The sequence below is a fragment of the Egretta garzetta genome, unplaced genomic scaffold, assembly GCF_000687185.1.
Source record: "Egretta garzetta isolate BGI_Z169 unplaced genomic scaffold, ASM68718v1 scaffold589, whole genome shotgun sequence".
Taxonomy (NCBI): Eukaryota; Metazoa; Chordata; class Aves; order Pelecaniformes; family Ardeidae; genus Egretta; species Egretta garzetta.
The window spans coordinates 1,564,407-1,583,052 of record NW_009266282.1 but is presented as its reverse complement, the minus strand read 5'-3'; the positions used below and the strand labels follow the sequence as shown (position 1 = coordinate 1,583,052).

General features: G+C 48.7%; 1 protein-coding gene across 1 annotated transcript in view; it reads left to right on the top strand.

Moving 5' to 3' along the window:
• Positions 1-1,994: 1,994 nt before the first annotated feature.
• MAP2K4 (mitogen-activated protein kinase kinase 4) overlaps positions 1,995-18,646 on the top strand; it is a 93,904-nt gene continuing 77,252 nt past the window's right edge. Inside the window, exon 1 of the mRNA XM_009647254.2 lies at positions 1,995-3,853. Within this exon, the coding sequence (XP_009645549.2) occupies positions 3,841-3,853 (13 nt within the window). The 5' untranslated portion in view covers positions 1,995-3,840. The remainder of the gene's footprint in view (positions 3,854-18,646) is intronic.

The window sequence follows — 18,646 nt, the reverse complement described above, 5'->3', positions numbered from 1 at the left end:
GCCCGCAGCGGCCGCTCTCCCCCGGCCCTCTCCTCCAGGCTGTGGATTCTTCTCAAAGCAGATGTTGAAGTAAAACCAGCCCAACGGTGAACGTCTGGCTCAGCCTTGCTTAATTCTGATGTTAATTTACGGTGTTTCAGTAGGGTCACGTTGCCAGGGTTCTCGATGGCACTTGTTGATGGTTGAGCACTCTTGCAAAAACGGTGGATATTTATTATTCAGAAAAGCTGCAGCAAACACCTTTCGAGTTTTTCCTTTAAAGTTAGAGCACTGAAGAACACTCTCGCTTGAGCAACATCTTAGGCTTTGTTAGGCTGAGGCGGTGCAGTCTTGGTTTTTTTTTTTTTTATTATTATTTTAACCCAGGGATGATGATACTAAAGCAGCTGTTTGCCCTGTTTTGAGAACTCTTTATTCTTCAATAGAACAAGGAAAGGTTGTCCTGAGAGAGGGGCAGGTGCTCTCAGCAACTAATGTTTGCTGTACTCTGTGTTTTGCCCTGCTAGGACAGACTGCACTGAGGCTGATGAGGACCTGTTCGGGCAGAGAACCGATGCTATAAACTAAAGAGTTTGGTACACTTGGAACAGAAAGGTGAATTTTTGCTGTTTGCAGCTTCTCCCTGTGAAACTCCCATGCTTGCTTGATGAAGGAGCAGGCACCTGCTGGGCCCTGGTATTGCCCATCCTTACAACGCCTGTCAGAAACCAGAATCCCAAGCCATGTAAATTAAGTGCACAGATTAAAAACTTGACCACGATATGCCAAAGTGGTTGTGATAAAACAAGAAATAGCCTCATTGCAGTGCAGTTACAGCTCTCCATGCTGCCCCTTGTATTCCCACCTGACCCCTGGTTTTCATATTTATGAATCGTTCCCCCAAATTCCGTGTATTTTCAGGGCTGAGAGTTGGTTTTGCACCCTGACTGGAGAACCTGGGATGGCCTGTAAGTTTGCTATAATAGAGCATCTGCATTCTTTCTCCAGGTGGAGGACTGGAGGTTGTTTCCTTTGTATTTGGTTTAAAGCAGCTATTTAAATATGAATTCAGGATGCCTGGGCTGGTTTGATGATATGCAAGTTTTTGTGGTGAAAGCTGGTGTTAGGGTTGTTTGGGTTTTTTTTAAGGTGACCGATGAGTGTTCAGGTCCTTGGGGAGGAGCTGAGCATAGGATCCTGGGTGCACTCTGGAGGAGCAGGTTGCTGTGGCAGTGGAGGTGAAGGCAGGTTCCTGGAGCCAGCAAGAAACTCCATCCCAGGAGGACAAACCTCTGCCATTGTGCACCACCTGTGCGAAGCTGAGGGAGCTGTGGGTGGGATGGGAAGGGGCTGACCGTGCCTGCAGGTGGTCTGCAGCTTGTTGTGGCAGGTCCCACTGCTCCCACCGCTGCACTGTGGCCTTGCCCCAGGCTCATGTCCCACTAGCGCTGGCTCCCTGCTGACGCCAAGGCAAGCTGAGCTGCTGCAAAGCAAACCCACCCAGGAGTGGTGACGGACGCCCAGTGTTTGCTTGTGGTGGTGTCTGGTGAGCACTGGTGCAGGGGAGGTGCGGGAATACATTACTGGGTGGGGAGAAAAGTAGGTAGGACTGCGTCAGCGTTGATTTAATTGGCTTAAGCAGTATGGCGAGGTGGAGCGGGGAAGTCATTAAGCTGGAAACAAGTAATTATAGTTTTTAAAAAAAAAAGTTTTGCTCAGTTAATTTTCAGCCAGAACCACTCTGTGACCCGGCTTGTGCAATTGCTGCTGTGAGGGAGAGGGTGGGAGGGCTCTCACGGCTTTGGCCGGGCTGTGGCAGTGTTCCTCTGGACACCAATCCTTTGCTTTTGAAGGCTGTGTCTGGAGGACACGTGCTTGGGCAAGCTGGCCTCAGGTGGGAGCCTCTCGCCAGGGGTTTCTGTTCTGATACGAGGGCTGGTGGTTTTGTAAGGGCTGTCTGCTGTCAGGGAGTTTGGCAGGGGCTGGGGGTGGGGAGAAGGCGCAGGGGACTGTGGTGTGGTGGAGAAATCTTCATGGACATTGAGGCCCATCACGTTGATGTCTGGAGCTGGGGCAGCAGATCTAAAAGGTCTCCACAGGCCACGCTGGTTTGTTTTTAATTTGATGTCCTATGGTATTTTTGATGTGCACAGGCTAAAGCCCCTCCAGGTGACAACACTGAGACAAAGGGACACCAGCTGTCCTCACGCTGGGCTTGCTGTGCAGCCACGGCCCTCAGGCTTTGTCATCGGGCACGGGGTTGCTTCAGGTCTTCTCACCCTTCGTGTTCCGTGTGCCGCAGCTTCATGCTTGTGTCTTTTCCTGGCTAATTGCCCATGAACCTGGGAGCTTCATTTCTTCCCAAAGGGTCATCTTGGCCAGCGCGGTTGGTGGTGCCGTGTTCAAGGCACGGTTGACAGCTCAGAGATGAGGGAGAGCTGGAATTCTAAGTATTGAAAATAGATCCTGTTTCGTAATTTTTGAAATGGCAATTTTTGTTTGTGACATGCAGGCTGAAGTCTATCTGTATGCCGGTGGCTGCTGGTGTGAAGAATGGTTGTAGTTAGCGTGTAATGTTACCAGTACAGGAGCAGTCCTGCGTATTTAGTGTCCTGGGCATTTTGTGGAGAAAACAGAGATTCTGCGGGAAGTAGGATATTCTACTTTGACAATGATTTAAGGAAAAACAACACCCAAACTGTAATTGGAGCAATTTTGCCTTTCTGTCGTTGCCAAAATTAGTGATAGTCTTTACTGCTGGCATGATGTAGAAAATTATCATTTGGAGAATGGTGGTGTGAAATCTAGAAATATAATTAATTCCAAGGCAGAGGAAGAATTTTGATTCTAATTGCAACCTGTGGAGTCACTCATCCTACCTCCTGTGCCAAGCAGGAGCTGGGACTGCTGCCTGTTACAGATTCAGCTCCTGCATTCGACATTTGGCAAGACTGGAGGCAACTGGGACTTCTCAAGGTACTTGCTGCTTTCTGTTGGAAGCAAGGCACATGTACTGTATGAGTCTTTTCAGAGCGTACATGATGGTTCAGAGGTGTTGGGTGGGAATTCCCAACCCGTTCAGCTGGATTTTGGGATTCTTTGTTCCCTTCAAATTTGTGGTCCTGTCTGTTCCCCCATTGAGGCCTTTGCCCTCTCTACCCCACTCCAGCCATAACCTTTCTGCTTTTAGCAAATATCAGAGGAGGTCCATATCTGGTTAGAGAGTCCTGTGGGAATGAGGTGAGGTCCTGGGCAGGGAGGTTGCCAAGGGGTACCTGAGTGCATAAGGAGCCAAACTAGAGCCCCGCTCTCGCCCTTGGGTGCCATTCAGGATGTTTCTGCCGATGTACGAGGAAGCTCTGCCCTGTACCGTGCTCTGCCTGGCGAAAAAGAGCTGCTGGGAGGCTTTTTGAGAGGTCAGGAGCCATTCATGTTTGGCAGATGGCGGAATTGGTGAGCCCTGCGATGGACTTGGTCAGATGAATGGTGTCAGTATGCAGTCTACGCTGTGTCTTTGGGGTAATCGTAGGGACTTCAGACAGCGCTGTCAAAACCAAAATATTTATTTGAAACCGTTTGCGAGTATCACTGTAATGGTGCAATCCTCGGTATGGGAATTTGGTGATAGATGCCGTGACTCCTGTATCCTCTTCCTCTTCGTGTTGCTGCCTTTGTGAGTGCAAGGAGTGACCTGAGCAGCTCTGCTCCCCGCTGCTGAAAGTGCTCCTGGACCCAGGCCCGGCGGAGGAGAGGGACAAGATGTTGATGCCTCGATGTTGAGATGTTGGATCTGCTGGGGCACAGTGTGGGCACTGTCAGAAGGCTCGCAGGTGGACTTACCTCTCTGAGCAGAGGGGCATAATGGATGGAGAAAGTAAGAGGAGCCCTGGGAAAGGTGGCAGTTTGCTTTGGGAACCTCAGAGAGGGGATTTGGGGAACAAGAAGGCAGTGGAGAGGTGGAGGGGTTCTGAAGCAAAGCGAGCAGCAGGTTAGGTATGAAGCAGCATATGAATGGCCAGCTGAAATGACACATATGATGTAGATAAGAAAACAAGGAAGATGGAAAAGGACAAGATAAGAAAAGGGGAGACTGGAGGGGAGAATTAATCCTTGTCCTCAGTAGGTACTAAAATAAGTGTTATCTGTCATGGTGTATTAATTACCTGTTCTTATTCTAGTGTAGGCAAGTGAGTTGTATCTTTAGCAGGAGGGAACTGATTGAATAAAATCAGGAGTTGACTGCACTTACCTTGCCCGCAGTGGAGTTATAAAGCTGGTGCATGTTAACGTATGCCAGCAGATTTGTCAGATTGATGGGTGTACATCTACTGGGATGCGTTTGCAATTATTATGGAAGGTAAAGATAGTTGTGCGGTGAGCAAACCAGTGTGTTTCAGTTTGGTTGTGCCTACCAGTTTATTCCTGTACAGCATCTCTGCCAGGATCTGGCTGACCATATCTGCTTTGTGTTTGAGTCTGTGTATACCTCTGCCTGTAGGACTGTTTTTATATGTAAGCTGTGTTTTTCCATTTTCATTTACTTGTAATCAACTGACTTTCTTAATATGTCTGTTTTCTTGGTAAAGGGGCAGCCCAAAAATACCAGTTAGTCTTATCGGATGCTGGGGAGCTTTTTCAGTTATTTTAGGCTGATTTGACGGAGCCGACAGGAGTGGAAATCGCACTGTTACCTGTCAAAACGAGGGCCATCCAGCGAGAGAAAGATGAGTTTTGTGAGGACGGAATAAAAAAAAAAGAGAAAATACGTACTTTCCAACCTTGATTTTGTTGAGGAGTTCCCCAAATGGGATGTGTTCCTAGTCCCGGCGTGTATGAGTGAAGCATTACTTACAGGAGTTTTGTGTAACCACATCAAGCTCTGCGTGTATCAAACGAACATAACCACCTTGTTAGCATTGTATAGCTGGGACGTGATCGCTGCCTTTGAAGTCAGGTGTCTTCTGTTGGATTGAGGTTTGATAAGATTTTACATGAGTTGAAAGAAAAACGGAGGTCTGCTTCCCAATGGGAAGGCCTGTGGAGGCTGGAAAGAAACAGTGCACGAGAGAAAGTGGACAGCACAGGGTGTTTGTGCAGTGTCTGCCCTGCAGGGCAGGGGCTGGCAGCAGACGTCCGTCCAAGTTTCACTGAAGTGATGTTTATAAAGAAGGTACAGAAATCTGAATGGACGTGATGCTTCGGGCATCCTCTCCAAGGCTGGAGTGCGCCGATCTGAACCAGCACCTTTCAAAAGCTGGCCATGTTCCCAGATCTCGTGTACCTTATTTAAAATGGACTGCACTGTATTCACCAAAGACACAGATGCCTCCTTAGATGTGTATGGGTTTGTTGCCTTCTGCTCTCTGCTGAGACACCGGTGTCCCGCTTGGGGAGGTGGGAACTGCTGGGCTGCAGCAGCAGGGTGAAGAAACCTGGCTGATTTGGGCAATTGAACCTTTTCATCGTGGTTTTGGGCTTGTCACATTGGGGCATGGACTCTGCCATGGCAATTTGATGTTGCTAGAGCTTGTCCAGAGAAGGGCAACAAAGCTGGGACCCAGGGAACGGGCGATGGGACAAGGGGAAATGGCCTCAAGTTGTGCCAGGGCAGGTTTAGGTTGGACACTGGGAAAAATTCCTTCCCCAAAAGGGCTGTCAAGCACTGGAAGGGGCTGCCCAGGGAAGGGGTCGAGTCCCCATCCCTGGGTGTATTTAAAAGACGGGCGGACAAGGTGCTTAGGGCCAGGGTTTAGTGGTGGGATGGCAGGGTTAAGGGAATGGTTGGGCTTGATGATTTTAAAGGGCTTTTCCAACCTAAACGATTTTATGATTCTGTGATTTTATTGTATGATATGGCCTCCTGCTTTGGAGAGATGGACAAATGTTTTGGGGATTCCTGTGTTGATCCTGGTCACTTATGGTTGGGCTCTAAGAGCTCTTCTACAACAAGAAACGCAGTCCCTGTAAAGACACCAGTTCAGGAGAGTCTGTGTCTTTAAGTCAGCTGGTCCAGTAGTTACTGCATTTTAAAGCTGGTTTGTTTGGGTTTTTTATATTGGTTTGGTCGGTTTCTGGTTATTGGTTGCAGAGGAGCAGTCTCCAGCAATCTCCCCGTGCAGTTGCTGTGCTGCTCACTTGGCCAGGGTCTTCAGTAATGCAAATCCTGCACCGTGTTATCCCTGTCTGCTGGTGTTCCCTGCGAAGGGCTTCTGTCTTCTGGATCCTCGGATTTCTTTTTATCTTGCAGGCTTGTTTGATTGCAGAAGCAGCATGTGAGTGGTGGGTAAATGACAGTGCAGTGCCTGTTGGGCACTGAAAAATCTCTTCCCTTTAAAAAGGTGTGTTGCTGTAGCTGGATTAATTAACGTGCAGTAGCTGATGCGTGGTAAATCCCTAGTGAGAAACACTTCACCTGTATTTCTTCAGTTCAGCTCGTAGATAACTTGACTGCTCTGTCTCTTCTAGGCTTTGACAGTGGAATAGCTAATGCCTGTTGGTTACCCCTTCACATGCAAGTGCCACTCTTGGCGATGACAGCCCTTCTGTTTGGGGGGGTATCTGAAACAAAAGCCGGGAGGCTCACCCCTCTCAGCAGGCAACTGACTTGGATGTTTAGGGTGACTGCTAAAATAGAAAAATATGTAATTATCAAAATCAATGAGAAAGAAAGTGCTGTAAGTTATTCTGAAGGTGCCTAGGGGTTAAGTCATTGTCCGTAGAGCATGGAATTGCAAGGAGGGTGTGTTTCCTCTCTTTCTTCTGGGACGAGGTCGTGGGAAGGATTTGTGGAGCCTTGAAGCCCTCTTTGGTTTTTACTCTGGGTTCTTCTGGTTGTCTGAACAAGACAGAGTGATTTTTGCTGTGACTCTGCACCCTGGTTTATATCCCTGTTCCACCTACTTATACCATTGCTGACTTGTTGGACAAGTTCTCAATGTTACGAATCTCTTGCTGAGGTTTGCTAGGTGGACTTGTACAAACTGCATGCATGATGCTTGGAAAGCTGGTGCTGCACGTGGCACAGCATGTGGCAGCCTCTCAATTCCTGTGTTATGAGTTTTGTGTTGACCGCAAGCACTGCCCTGTGCCTTTAACACGCACAGCCCATCTATCTGTTCACCTTGTAGGCATCTCCCTTGTTGAGGCTGTGTTGGTGCCTTCACCCTGACCGGTCCTGGCTCAGGACCCCTGAGCTGCAGTGCTGGTGAGGGGGTTGGATGATGCTGCTGGGGCTGGCAGGAGGGGGGGAAACCAACCTTCCCTGGGCAGGCGGAGAGCATGGCGGCTTGGCTCCGTCACTTGTCAAACCCTGCCTGTACGGCACGCTGGACGTGTGTTCATCCCGAATCCCATGCCCACTAAACTAATCTAAGCCTAAGTCAGTTGCTCACATCTGGAAGCAGGTCCCGTTGCAAGCTGAGGTTGAGCGCTGGCGCTGTGTCAGCGTCCACGGCCCAGCAGCCGTCATAGCTCGCGTCGCTGGCAGGGCAGGGCTGTGCGGCCGTGGGACAGCCCGATGCTTCTGACTCACCCAGGAGCCTCTCTGCTGCCAGACGGCCCCGCTGCCAAAATAATTCGTGTGGCCTCCCCAGCTGCTGTCTTTCCTGAGTGTATTGCTGGTGCGGGCAGTGGATGCAGTTAGTTCATCTGGCTCCTATTTTTCTGTAGTTTGGGGGTTTTTTTTGTGCATGTTTGTGTTTGCTTGTCAGGGATCAAGCAAATTTCCCCAGCTGCATTGTGCTGGCAAGCTGCAAGTGTAAGAGATCAGTACTCTGGTGTACAAGTTGGTTAGAAGAGCACCATATTGGAGCTAATTAGCTTACTGTCTGCCTTTAATCCCAGTGTTTTTACCTCTTAGTAACTGTGCCTGACTGGGTTGGTCTTTGTTCCGAGATTCTTCTTGAGGTTGAAGGAGAGGGCAGACTGCAGGGAGATTTGCAGGCTTTAACTTAATTCATGTGATTTAATATGGGAAACTGGGAGCACCCAGAGGATGGGAGGGATTCATTGTAAACCAAAAGATATAAAAGACGACTGGTAAACTTTGGCAGCCAAATACATTTGGAAATGACAAAAAGAGGGGAAGGGAGAATTGAAAACTTGCTCTGCCTCAGTGTTTGCTGTGCCTCAGCCACGGCAGCAAAGCTTTCTGTCAGCCTGAGCATCTGTGATCAGGAGACGGCATTCTGGACGGGCTGCGTTGCTGACTGCGGTTTTAAACTTCTCACTCTGCTTTATTTTAAGTTAGGTTAAGCTGTCTCTTGTGGGCATCTGCAATCTTACTGGGATTCCTTTTGTTTGAGGGCAGGCCTTGGATCTCTACGATATCCATGATGTGCATTCCTTGGTCTACTTAGGTGGCGACTGCTTCAAGACAAGTTCTGCAGTTTGTGCAGCTGCAGTGTGTTTGTGCCTCCCCATGGTTCAGTGGAAAGGTGCAAGCATGACTTTTATTGGATGTCATAGGTTTATTTAAGTTCCTGAGCGCAGGGTCTGTGAATTTTTGAAGGAGACCGAACTATGGGTAAGCAGCAGTCCTTGAGGAGCTCTTGGTGCCCGCTGGATGCATGCTCCGTGCCTGCGCAGACCCTGCGCGGGGTGTGTGAGCTATCGTTGGCCTGGATTCGTGTCAGGACTGTCATGTGATGCTGCAGAGCATCTTCCAAAATGTGTGACCTTGGCTGCTCGGGCTGTAGCCATCCGTGGAGGGATCTCTGCTACTGCTGTTTGTGAGGAAATACCACATGGTGTTGCCAGGCATCCGCTCCCTGTCTCCCTCCTGGTCCTGCTCTCAAATGAGCTAAACTGCCGTTCATGTGAACACCTGCAGTAACTTCGAGCTTAGCAGGGTATGGCCCATTAACTTTTGTATGAGCATCAAGGGAGACAGAGAGTATGTATATTGCACAAATTGCGTATTTATTAGCTGCTAAATTGATTTCCTCTTCTGCAAATCGAAGCCTTTGTGTTTGCCCTTTACTGGAGGCAGAGCGAGCCCTCCAGGAAGCAGACGGCTCTCACTGATCCTGGAGTGAACAAAGAGTCCAAGCGCCAGGAATTAGTCTGTGTTTTGAATAATTTATCTGATCTTTCTGAGGGGCTTCAGGAGATGCCCTGTGGGTGAGGACAGCTGCGGGGAGCAGGCAGAGCTGAGTTGAAAGGGAGCTGGTCCTTTTTTCAGTCTTTGTCTGGGCTTTTTCTCGATGGACCAAGAGGGTTTTAAGGTTTGCTTTGGACCTAATTCTCTGGAAGCAGTTCCCTGAACTGAATTAGCCATAGCTTTGCTTTTGGACAAGAGAGTAAAGTCTTTGTACTTTGAAGAGGTTTGTGGACAGAGATAAAACAGTTTCCTTTAAAAACACACGGCTGTGTTGCTTTGACCTGGGAGGGGTTATGGACTAAAATAAAAGCACTGCGTTTGGAAATCCCTTCTGGGGAGCGATGGGACCATGTCCGAGTTTTCCCGTAAAGACCAGTTCCCCAGCTGAACAGTGTCAGTTCGGGACTTGGTCTTGCGCCAAATGCTGGAAACCTCGCCCTACTTCTGATGTCCTCTTCTTTCCTCCTGCCCCACTCAGAAACGTGGATGGGCAGGGGGGAGGAAGATCAGACCCGCTCTGTAGGGCTGGCCAGGGCCGGCGGCCTAGAGTTGCGGATGGACACGGGAGCTTTGTCCTTTTTACATGGTACTTTTTGCCTTGGGGTAGCAGGAACAGTCAGCATGTGGAAACTGGGGGGTTTGGATGTCTGCTTTTTAAAGCTGGTTTTCGTGCTGATTTGGGGAAAAGTAGAGGTCAACTGTTGTAACTAGGAAGTGTGACCGTATGGTGTAAGTATGTGTGCAAGTTTATGCAAGGAAGTTGTGAATGAGCTGAGACTTCTACTGGAAGATGATGGGGTTGGATGTCAAGGTTTGGAGATGTGCTGCTTTAGGAAGCAGCGTGGCAGTTGAGTTCTTGCTGCACTGGAGGCACGTGTTGTTGAATACCTGAACAAGCCTGCCAATGTTCTCCTGGAAATGCAAAATCTATTTTGAAATATGTTTCTAAATGGTTTATCTCTTTTGTTTTTTTTTTCCTGGAGCTTATCTGCCCAGTTGGTTATGCTAGACTCACGGCCAAATACGCTTCCTGCAGGTTAAGCTTTGCCACTGTGCATCAGTGCTGGGCATCCTCGGGGCTGAGAACAGGAATTTACTCTCTGGCCTGTTCCCCTGGCCTCACCCCTGCTGATCCTGCCCACGAGGACTGCGCCTGAGCAAATGGGAGAAGGATCTTCTCAGCAAGCGTGGAAGTGGTGAAGGTTGAGACAGGAGTGGTGGGAGCTGGTGTCTTTGGCCTACGTGTGTCCGTCTGCACGCTCGCACGGGAGGGTTCGGCTGGTTTCCCCATCAGGGACGTGATTTGGGATCTTCTGTGACTAGCACTGGAAATTCCGTCTGATTTGTCAGTACGGGTACTTTTTTTTTTGCCCTACAAAAATAAATTGTAAATGAAGAATGTCTGAATACAGGGTTTATTTCAGCAAAGACACGGAACGTTTCTGGGGCTGGTCATTTGCTTTAATATAGACTGGTCTTAGTCACAACTGGCTTGAACGGGAGCCCGTAACTGAACTGGCAGCAGGGAACCTGCTTCATCGCTGAGCTGCCAAAGGTCTGAGCTGCACCCTGCCTCATGCCAGGGGACTGTGCTGCTCTCACAGCACCTGGGATGGAGTCCAGGAGCCACTTGTCCACGGTGCTATTTCCATTTAGTAAATAGAAGCTTTCTGGGAAGGTTTGTGTTGGGTTTTCCTCTCGAATCTGATTAATACTCTGACTTCTTTGGCAGCAAAGCTCTGACTGCCTAGCGTCCATGTCCTCAGAGTAATTCTGTGCTGGCGCGTCCTGAGTCATTGAGACCCAAACCAAACACAACGAATGCTCTGTCGCGATGTTCTTCAACTGGTTGATTGTCCACACTGTGGAGTGGTGCACCAAACTGCAGATGTAATAACACAGGGGTCAAAATCTTGCTGTTCCTTTGGGCATCGTGTTCAGGAGATGTGGGTTTAGAAACTGATGTTGTTTGCTCCACGGCAGCTGAGCTGGTGAAGGTGAAGGTTGGGTTGTCTTCATCCAAGCTGGCAGGAGCTGCTGCTGCTTGACTCATTGACTCTTGTGCTAGGAGAACAAGCAACTGCTGGGTCAGTGTGACATCCAGAGAGGTCCACGGGGTGACTAAGCTGGGTGTCCCCATTCACCATGGGTGAATGCATTCTCTGCATTTGCAGCAGTCTCACAGGAATAGTTTCTTCCAAATTTCTACCTGTAGTTGAAGTCCATAACCTGCCACTGTGATGTGCTGGAGGAAGAGGCTGTTCCTGTTGCTTTGAATATTGCAGAAACAATAACTGTGAACAGAACTTGCATGTGATCCTGTGAAGTAATTTTGCTTCAGAGGAACAAGGTAACCAGCATGTGCTAGGAGTTCGCTCAGTCCCAAGTGTGGCAGTTGTTTTAGATGAGTTCGATATGCTCTGGCCCATGTTAGGGCTCAAAGAAGGACAAAGACCCTTGGAAATCTCTTTAAAATAAAATTAATCGCAGAATGGAAACATAATGAGAGAATTCTGTCTGGCGCTCCCCTCTGTATGTGCATGCTTGCACTCGCTCTGCCAGGATCAGCCGGAGCCCAGTGAATACAGTAAGCCCTTCACTGCCACCTTGAGATGCTAGCAAGCTGGATGCCCAAGAAATCCTACTGCAAGTTCAATATTTTGTCTCCAGTAGTCACTCCTTTTTACCTCATACATAAGCCTATCGAGCTCTTTTTAAAAACAGTTTGGGCTCTTTGCTTTCCAGAAGACATTCAGTCATTAGCTGGAGATGCTGTTTCAGTTGCCAGATTGCAGTGATTTTGTGACAACTCTGTAGCTGTTGATCTGTCATCTTCACCATGCATGCTGCTGCCGCCTCCGTAACGCCTGTTTCTTGGCAGTGTTTCAGGGCGTGATGGTATTCCTGCCTGGGCATGCCTTGGGCTAGGCAAGGAACCGGCCTCTGCCACCCTTCCCAGGAAATGGCTACTTTGTTCCCGCTGGTGGGAAGTTATTTGTGGTGACTTTGGAGTTCGCTTTGTCTCTCGAGTTTGCTGACAGCCTTGCATGGGGCAGCAAATGTGGGCAGCAGGACCAGGCCGATACCTCCAGCGTCCCCCTTCCCCAGGTGCCTGCAGGGCAGCAGCACCAGGAACAGAGCCGAGCTGTGCTGGTGCAGCATTTGATCAGCCACGAACAGAGGTGAGTGTGGCATCGCCGACACACAGGTGGCATTAAATGGCTCCCACCTTCTCAGCAAAAAATTGGGAGTCCTGCTGTAGTGGCGACAATGTGGCATCTTAGTCCAAAGCATTGCAGGTCGATTTTCTCTGGGGTGAGAGTTAAGGCAGCCAATGAGCGGTGTTGGCTCTGGCCACCATATGTCCCATGTGGCCATAATGTTTTGTGCAGGCTTAACATGGCTCATGCTGGTTCTGGGGTGACAGTACTGGTTCAGATATAAACCTTCTAGGAAAAGGCAGAGGGGTTACCCACCACCATTGGCTTGGTCAGGAGAGGTGGAGAGGGCCAGGGCTGGTCTTGGGCTGGGCACTCGCTGCCCATCCCTGGGTGGCCGCTGTGCCCGAGGGAGATCCTGTTGCAGGCTCTGCTCCAGGTGCTCAGCACATCGCTGCAGGGAGCCCTGTGCTATGCGTGGCTGGTGTGGTGTGTGATCCCCCTTGAGCAGTGCTTGGTTTCCCTTGCCCTTAATTTGTCAGCTTTAAAGGTTAAATGGTCAGAAACAGCAGCTGGCAGCTTCCCAAGAGTGCAACATTGCTAAATTCCCTGTGCGCACACTTTAGTGCCTGCTAGATCACACGTGGCTCTTGGTGGTGGGTCGTCTTCACTGCTTAAGGAGTTGGAGGTTTGCCATGACCTGCCCCTTACAGCAAGCAGCCGATCTGCACCCAGGCCTGCAGCGTGGTTACTTCTGGTGTGACTTAGGGCTCGCTGCAGGCAGGGGTGAGGAGGGGGCGGCAGCTCCGCATGGAGCAGCGAGGGGCTGCGGGCAGTGCTGCTCGCTTGGGTTGCTGTTGTTCAGAGTGAACAGTCCTTAGCAGCCCCCGTGCTGGGATAGTGCAGTAAGTCAGCGTCCGCATCCTGCCCTGCTCTGGGCGGGCTGGTTTGCTGTAGGTGTGTAATGCCGCTTGCTTTGCCCGCTCTGATCTTTTGCTGCGGTGGCAGTGCTGGAGAGCTGCTCCCTCGTGGGAAGTCTCCTGGGCACGTGCAGCTGGACTGTGTATGTTAAAACACTACTTAATATGAGCAGATTTAATGCAAACCTTCAGCTTTCTGGGGACAAAACAACCTTGTCAGCCTTAGAGTGTTACTGGTTAGCACCAAACTTTCATGACAGAGCTGTTCTGTTCAAGTAGGGTTTTTATAACAATGGGCAAGAAATGCCCAAGTAGTTACAGTTGTGGTTTTATTAACAGCGGGAGGACATTCATACTCCTTATGGTCCCCTGATCTCCTTGTGGCCTGTGGGTACCCACGCTGGTTCCCCTGCTGGAATGTTGAGCCGTGCCGTCTCCTGAGATTGGTTTATAAAATGATGGGTCCGGTTGTGATGGGGTTGCTCTCTATTCAGAGCAATGCAGTCTAAAGTTTAACCTAAAAAATTTGTTTCATTTATGATTTTAGAGCTAATACTGAAACATAAAAAGTTATTCTTAACAGCAATGCGCTGCTCTGACTTCCAGCGAATGGATCAGAACCGGTCTCTTGCTTTAGGCTTTCAGATGAACTTCTGTGAAAAGGCACAAAGAAAGCTATACAGGGTTTTTTACTGTTATCCTGCTTTTTTTATCAATCTTGGTACTGGGAATTTGTCCACTTTTTCTTCCAACTAACCAGCCACGTCCATCCCGCTCCTACGACAGCCTCCATTTGTCACACTGCTGGTGAAGCGAGGGCTCAGCTAAGACCTTTCAAAGGTCACGAATCGTTGAGGTGGCTTCGTGCCTTCAGCTTTACCTGTAGGGGAGCAGCACTCGTTAAGGGTGGGTGGAGTGTGGGGAGCACTGGGGGTTTGCTGCCTGCTAAACGGCTACAAAATACCAGCTGGGTGGGATTTGGCAGTTCGATTTGTGCTTGTTAAAGCTTCTGCTGAATGAAGACCTGACTTCTTATGTTCCTTTGTGTGGCAGTGAGGGCTGGCATCAGCTTACAGGTGAATACTTCAAATTTCTATCTTGAGAGCAGGCAGCATGGGCACCAGGTCCTCTTGTGGGTCGCTTCTGGTCCTGCTTCTTTGTGAGAGGACAGAGCAGGCAGAGAGGTCCGTGACGTTGTCCTCTGGGACTCGGTGAGCTCTGTAGGATTCATCTTTCTGCCCATGGCTTAGGCTGTGCATTGCTCAGACATTGGTTCAAAGTACCCTCCGCAGTAAGGTGGGAGCTTTATTGAAACCTTTTTTTTTTTTTTTTCCCCTTATTAATCTGAATTGTAGAACTCTTGTAACTCTGCATTTCTTTCAGTTTGCATTCAGAGTTTTCTTCAGTTTACACTCAACATACGTATTTGTTACAGCAATTCTCATATCTAGGAAGATAACTGTTAAAGTTTTTTAAACAGTTGGTGTCTTTGGGGTTTGTCTTGGTATACTTTGGGACCACTGTTCAGACACGTTTCTTCTGAGCTACTCTATGTAGAAAATCCTTTGTTGCCCGTAACTTTCCATAGACTTATGCTCTTCTGTCTTGGAAGAGCTGAGAAGGACGTACATTCCAGTGCTACAGCGCAGAGGAAGCCGGCGTGTCGGAATTGCTCCCCTAGGAGAGGGTTGGAAAACAGGTACTTATTCTTTAATATTTTTCTGTCAGCACAGGATATAGAAATCTGTAGGAAACTTGATGTTTGAAGCAAGAATTTCAAATCTCTTTTGCAAGCTAGAGCTCTGTGGTGGGATTGTAGTTAGACTTGTAGACCTTTCTGGTAAATCCCTGAGATGACAGTGGCTGAAATAAGAAAAGAGGTGGAGGAAAAGTGTCTGCCCAGGCGCAGTGGCAGTCTGCTGGTCGGTGGAGCTGAGTTAAAGCTCTGCAGGTGAGACCAAACTAGAGATGGGACTTTGGGAGTAGCTGGCACAAGATGTTTCCCATCAGCCTTGGCAGCTTCAGAAGGTTGATTAATATTTATTGCGGACAATGGCTGGCTTTTGTGTCAGTCTTTTTGCCGATTCCCAGTTGTCTGACATGTTAAGAAGACTGCAAATGCTTCTGCAGGGTTTTAGTTACTTCCCCAGCAGCGCTTTTCAGCTGAAGCTGGGATCTTCTTGTCAGGCGTAGACAGTCTGTGTGTGTTGGGGGGGTTGTGATCTGCTACAGAACAAAAAAATCCTCAATAAATGATATTCAGAAAAAAATAAATTTAAAAAAAAAGGTTTTGTTATCAGAGGGTTTTGTAAAATAATGAGGTTTTCCAGAGCTCAGCAGCTGGGTCTGATGGTGGGGAGTCCCTGAAGCAAACTGTTAATGAATGGGGTCTTAGGGAATGGAATTTGTTGTTTTCCTATTGCAGGAGTGGACGGACTCTCAGGCTGCTGTAAGCTGAGCACCAAATGAGCAGCGAATCCTTTCTGAACAGCGCGATTGACCATGCTGGTTATCCGAAAGCATAGGAAAACATGTGGCAGGAGAAGGCTGCGCAGCACGCCTGCTAGCAGTGTGGTGCTGGGGCTGCTTCCGCGAGGATGGTAAAAGAGCATGTGACAAAAGCCCGCCAGCATCACCATGGATTCCTGATGCTGAAGTGAAAATGCGTTAATGTTTCCAGCTCCTCAATCTGCAGCGCGGCTTGTCCTGTGAGCAGCGATGTGCTTCAGCCTGAGGGGATGGGGTGGGTGGTTGTGCCGTGGGCGGTGTGCTCCCGGCCACCGCATGCTCAGTCCTGGACCCTGCCCAGGGGCTCGCAGTGGGTAAGGCTGTAAAATGCTGCCATTAAAATCGCTTGGCTGACTCCTGTGCCTGGAGGTAGGAATGCAGTTGGGTCAGACCCAGGGGGCTGAAAGGCATTAAAACCCCCTAAACTAATGTTTTAGTGCCTGCCTGCCAGAGCACTGAAGGTTACCTTAAAAATAGGGAAAACACACAAGGGTGGCTGGAAAAATGGGGTTGTGGCATGGGGTGCTTTCACTGCTGGGGAGCTCCTGCATAGTGGCAATGTTCATCCCCAAGAGGTGCTGTGATGGCCACAATGTGTTTCTGTAGGAACATCTGAGGGTAGGTTGTCTTGGTTTGAAAACACGAAGTTGTACGTGGCCTGAGTTTTATTGCAGGGAAGGGTTTGCGTGCTGCTAAGGGAGAAGAGCAAGTGCCCCCTTGCGTGCTGCGGGGTTGCTGGGCTGGTTTCCTCACCACTTTGGAAACCTGCATAAAACATGGTCAGTCAGCTGTTGCCCAGAGTTAGCCCTTGAATCATGGAACAGTTTGGGTTGGAAGGGACCTTTAAGATCATCCATTTCCATGACATCTTTCACTGGATCAGGTTGCCCAAAGCCCCGTCCAACCTGGCCTTGAACACTTCCAGTGATGGAGCATCCACAGCTTCTCTGGGCGACCTGTGCAGTGTCTCGCCACCCCAGTGGTACAACATTCCTTCCTTATGTCCAGTCTAAACCTACCCTCTTTCAGTTTAAAACCACTGAATGTATAGATGAAGGATCTAAATTTTGTTGGCAGGAATTTTAACCTAATGGGGCAAGGTGCTGGGAGAGTGAGCATCTTGTCCAGCCCTCCTGGGCTTGCAACAAGCAGAGGGGGCTGGATCCTGGGACCCTCCTTCAGCCATGTCCGGAGCAGCCGCCTGTGCCACAGGACGGGCAGTGGGTGTTGGCCTGGAGAGCTGCTGAGAGAGGTGGCTCTGGCCTTTTTTCCCTGTAGATTGTAACCAGTTGAATTAAGAATTGAATGTGGGTTTTTTTTGCTGAGAAGGGTAAAGGCTGTTGCTGTTCCCTGTTCCCGGAGCTCAAAGATGTGCGGTGGAGGGCAATGCTTTGCAGATCCTCAGTTTGCTGTCAATGAGGGGAATGTAACGCAGATGTCTGAATTCATCCTGTAAGCCATCGGGAAGTGGCAGGATTTGATCCCTGACTCTCTACACGTCTTTCATGGAAAAAAAAAAGCAAGAGCTTTGCCTCACTGAATAATTTGACAAAACCGCGTGCTCTCAGGTGAGGCGCGAGGTCTTTTGATTTTCTGTTGAGCTGTATTTGCGAGACCGCAGCAGCAGGCAGGTGGTTTATTAATAAACTGTGAAATGAGGGGGAAAAGGTTGTGATGTGACCGACTTCCCACTGACCTAAAAAGAGCAGCTTTTTGCTGGCGGCTTCCGCTGTGCGTGCCAGGGCGCAGCTCCGCCAAGCAGAGGGAGGCAACGCTGAGCCTCCCTCTGCGTTTCTTGCCCCAGTGATGTGGGTGTCACTGGGCTTCTGCCTGTGCCTGTCACCTGCCCTCTTCTGGGGGAGTGCTGCTCCAGGGGTGCTGCTTCTAACAGGTCTGGAGAGTGGAAAGGAGAGGGTCAGGGCTTGTTCTTTCTTCGTACTTTTTTTGCTATTTCTTTTGGGGTTGCGAACATCAAAACTGAAGGGCATCTCCCAGTCTTTGATAGTAAGATTGCTTCCCAGTGTAATTTTATTTCTCTTCCTGAGAAGCTGTGTAGCATTAAAGGCATGCCACGAACAAGTATGTTTTTGTGGGCCAGCTATTTCAGTGCTTTGGCTACTGTGCTGGATTTTTTTAAAGAAATACTATGCGTTGTGCAACGACACTTTGGAGTGACAGCCATTGTCTTTCCATGGCGGCAAGAGTTGTGCTTTTATTAGGCTTCACTTCCGCTACTTGCTCTGGTTTTGTTTTGACAATCTATCACCTTGGTGTAGCTTTTTGTGCTCTTTAACACCAGCTTGCTAATTTCTGGACTGGTATTTCCCACACCACAGGTTGGGTACAATGTGCCTTTCAAGGGACACATGAGACTTAAATGTGGAATAAAATGCCATCTTGTGTAAAAGCAACAAACGCGTGCACATTATACATTTACTGCCTGTCCTGTGCTTGACGGGTCATGTGCAGGGGGTTTAATGGGTGGTTACAATGAAATCACTGTATCGTTATTTTTCTGATTGAATAAATTTGGGCAAAATAAGAAATGGAAGCAGTCCAACTATCAGATATGAGGAAGTAACAATTAAAAAAATGAAAAAATCCAGAACAGCTCAAAGCAGAGTCTTATTTGACGAGCTCCATAAGCAGTCTTAAAACTGGCTTATTTGAATCCAATGTCCTCTCAACTTCAGGCATGTATTTTATATTTTAGGGGAAAGTTGCCTGCTTTAACAAGACTGGTTTTGCTAAATTTGCTAAACTGACCTTATTAAATTTGGGGACTGTGTTTAAAAACAGAGCAACATATTTTTTGAAATTTAATTTAGTAAAAAAAAAAAAAAGTGTGTTTTTGTTTTTGTTTTTTTTTTTTCTTTTTTAAAGTAAGCAATTAGGATTACAGTGCTGCCTGCTATGGGCCAGGAAAAAAAAAAACAGAGAAATTGAGACCTGGTGGAGTTTCAAAGTGCTTTGGGCACTGG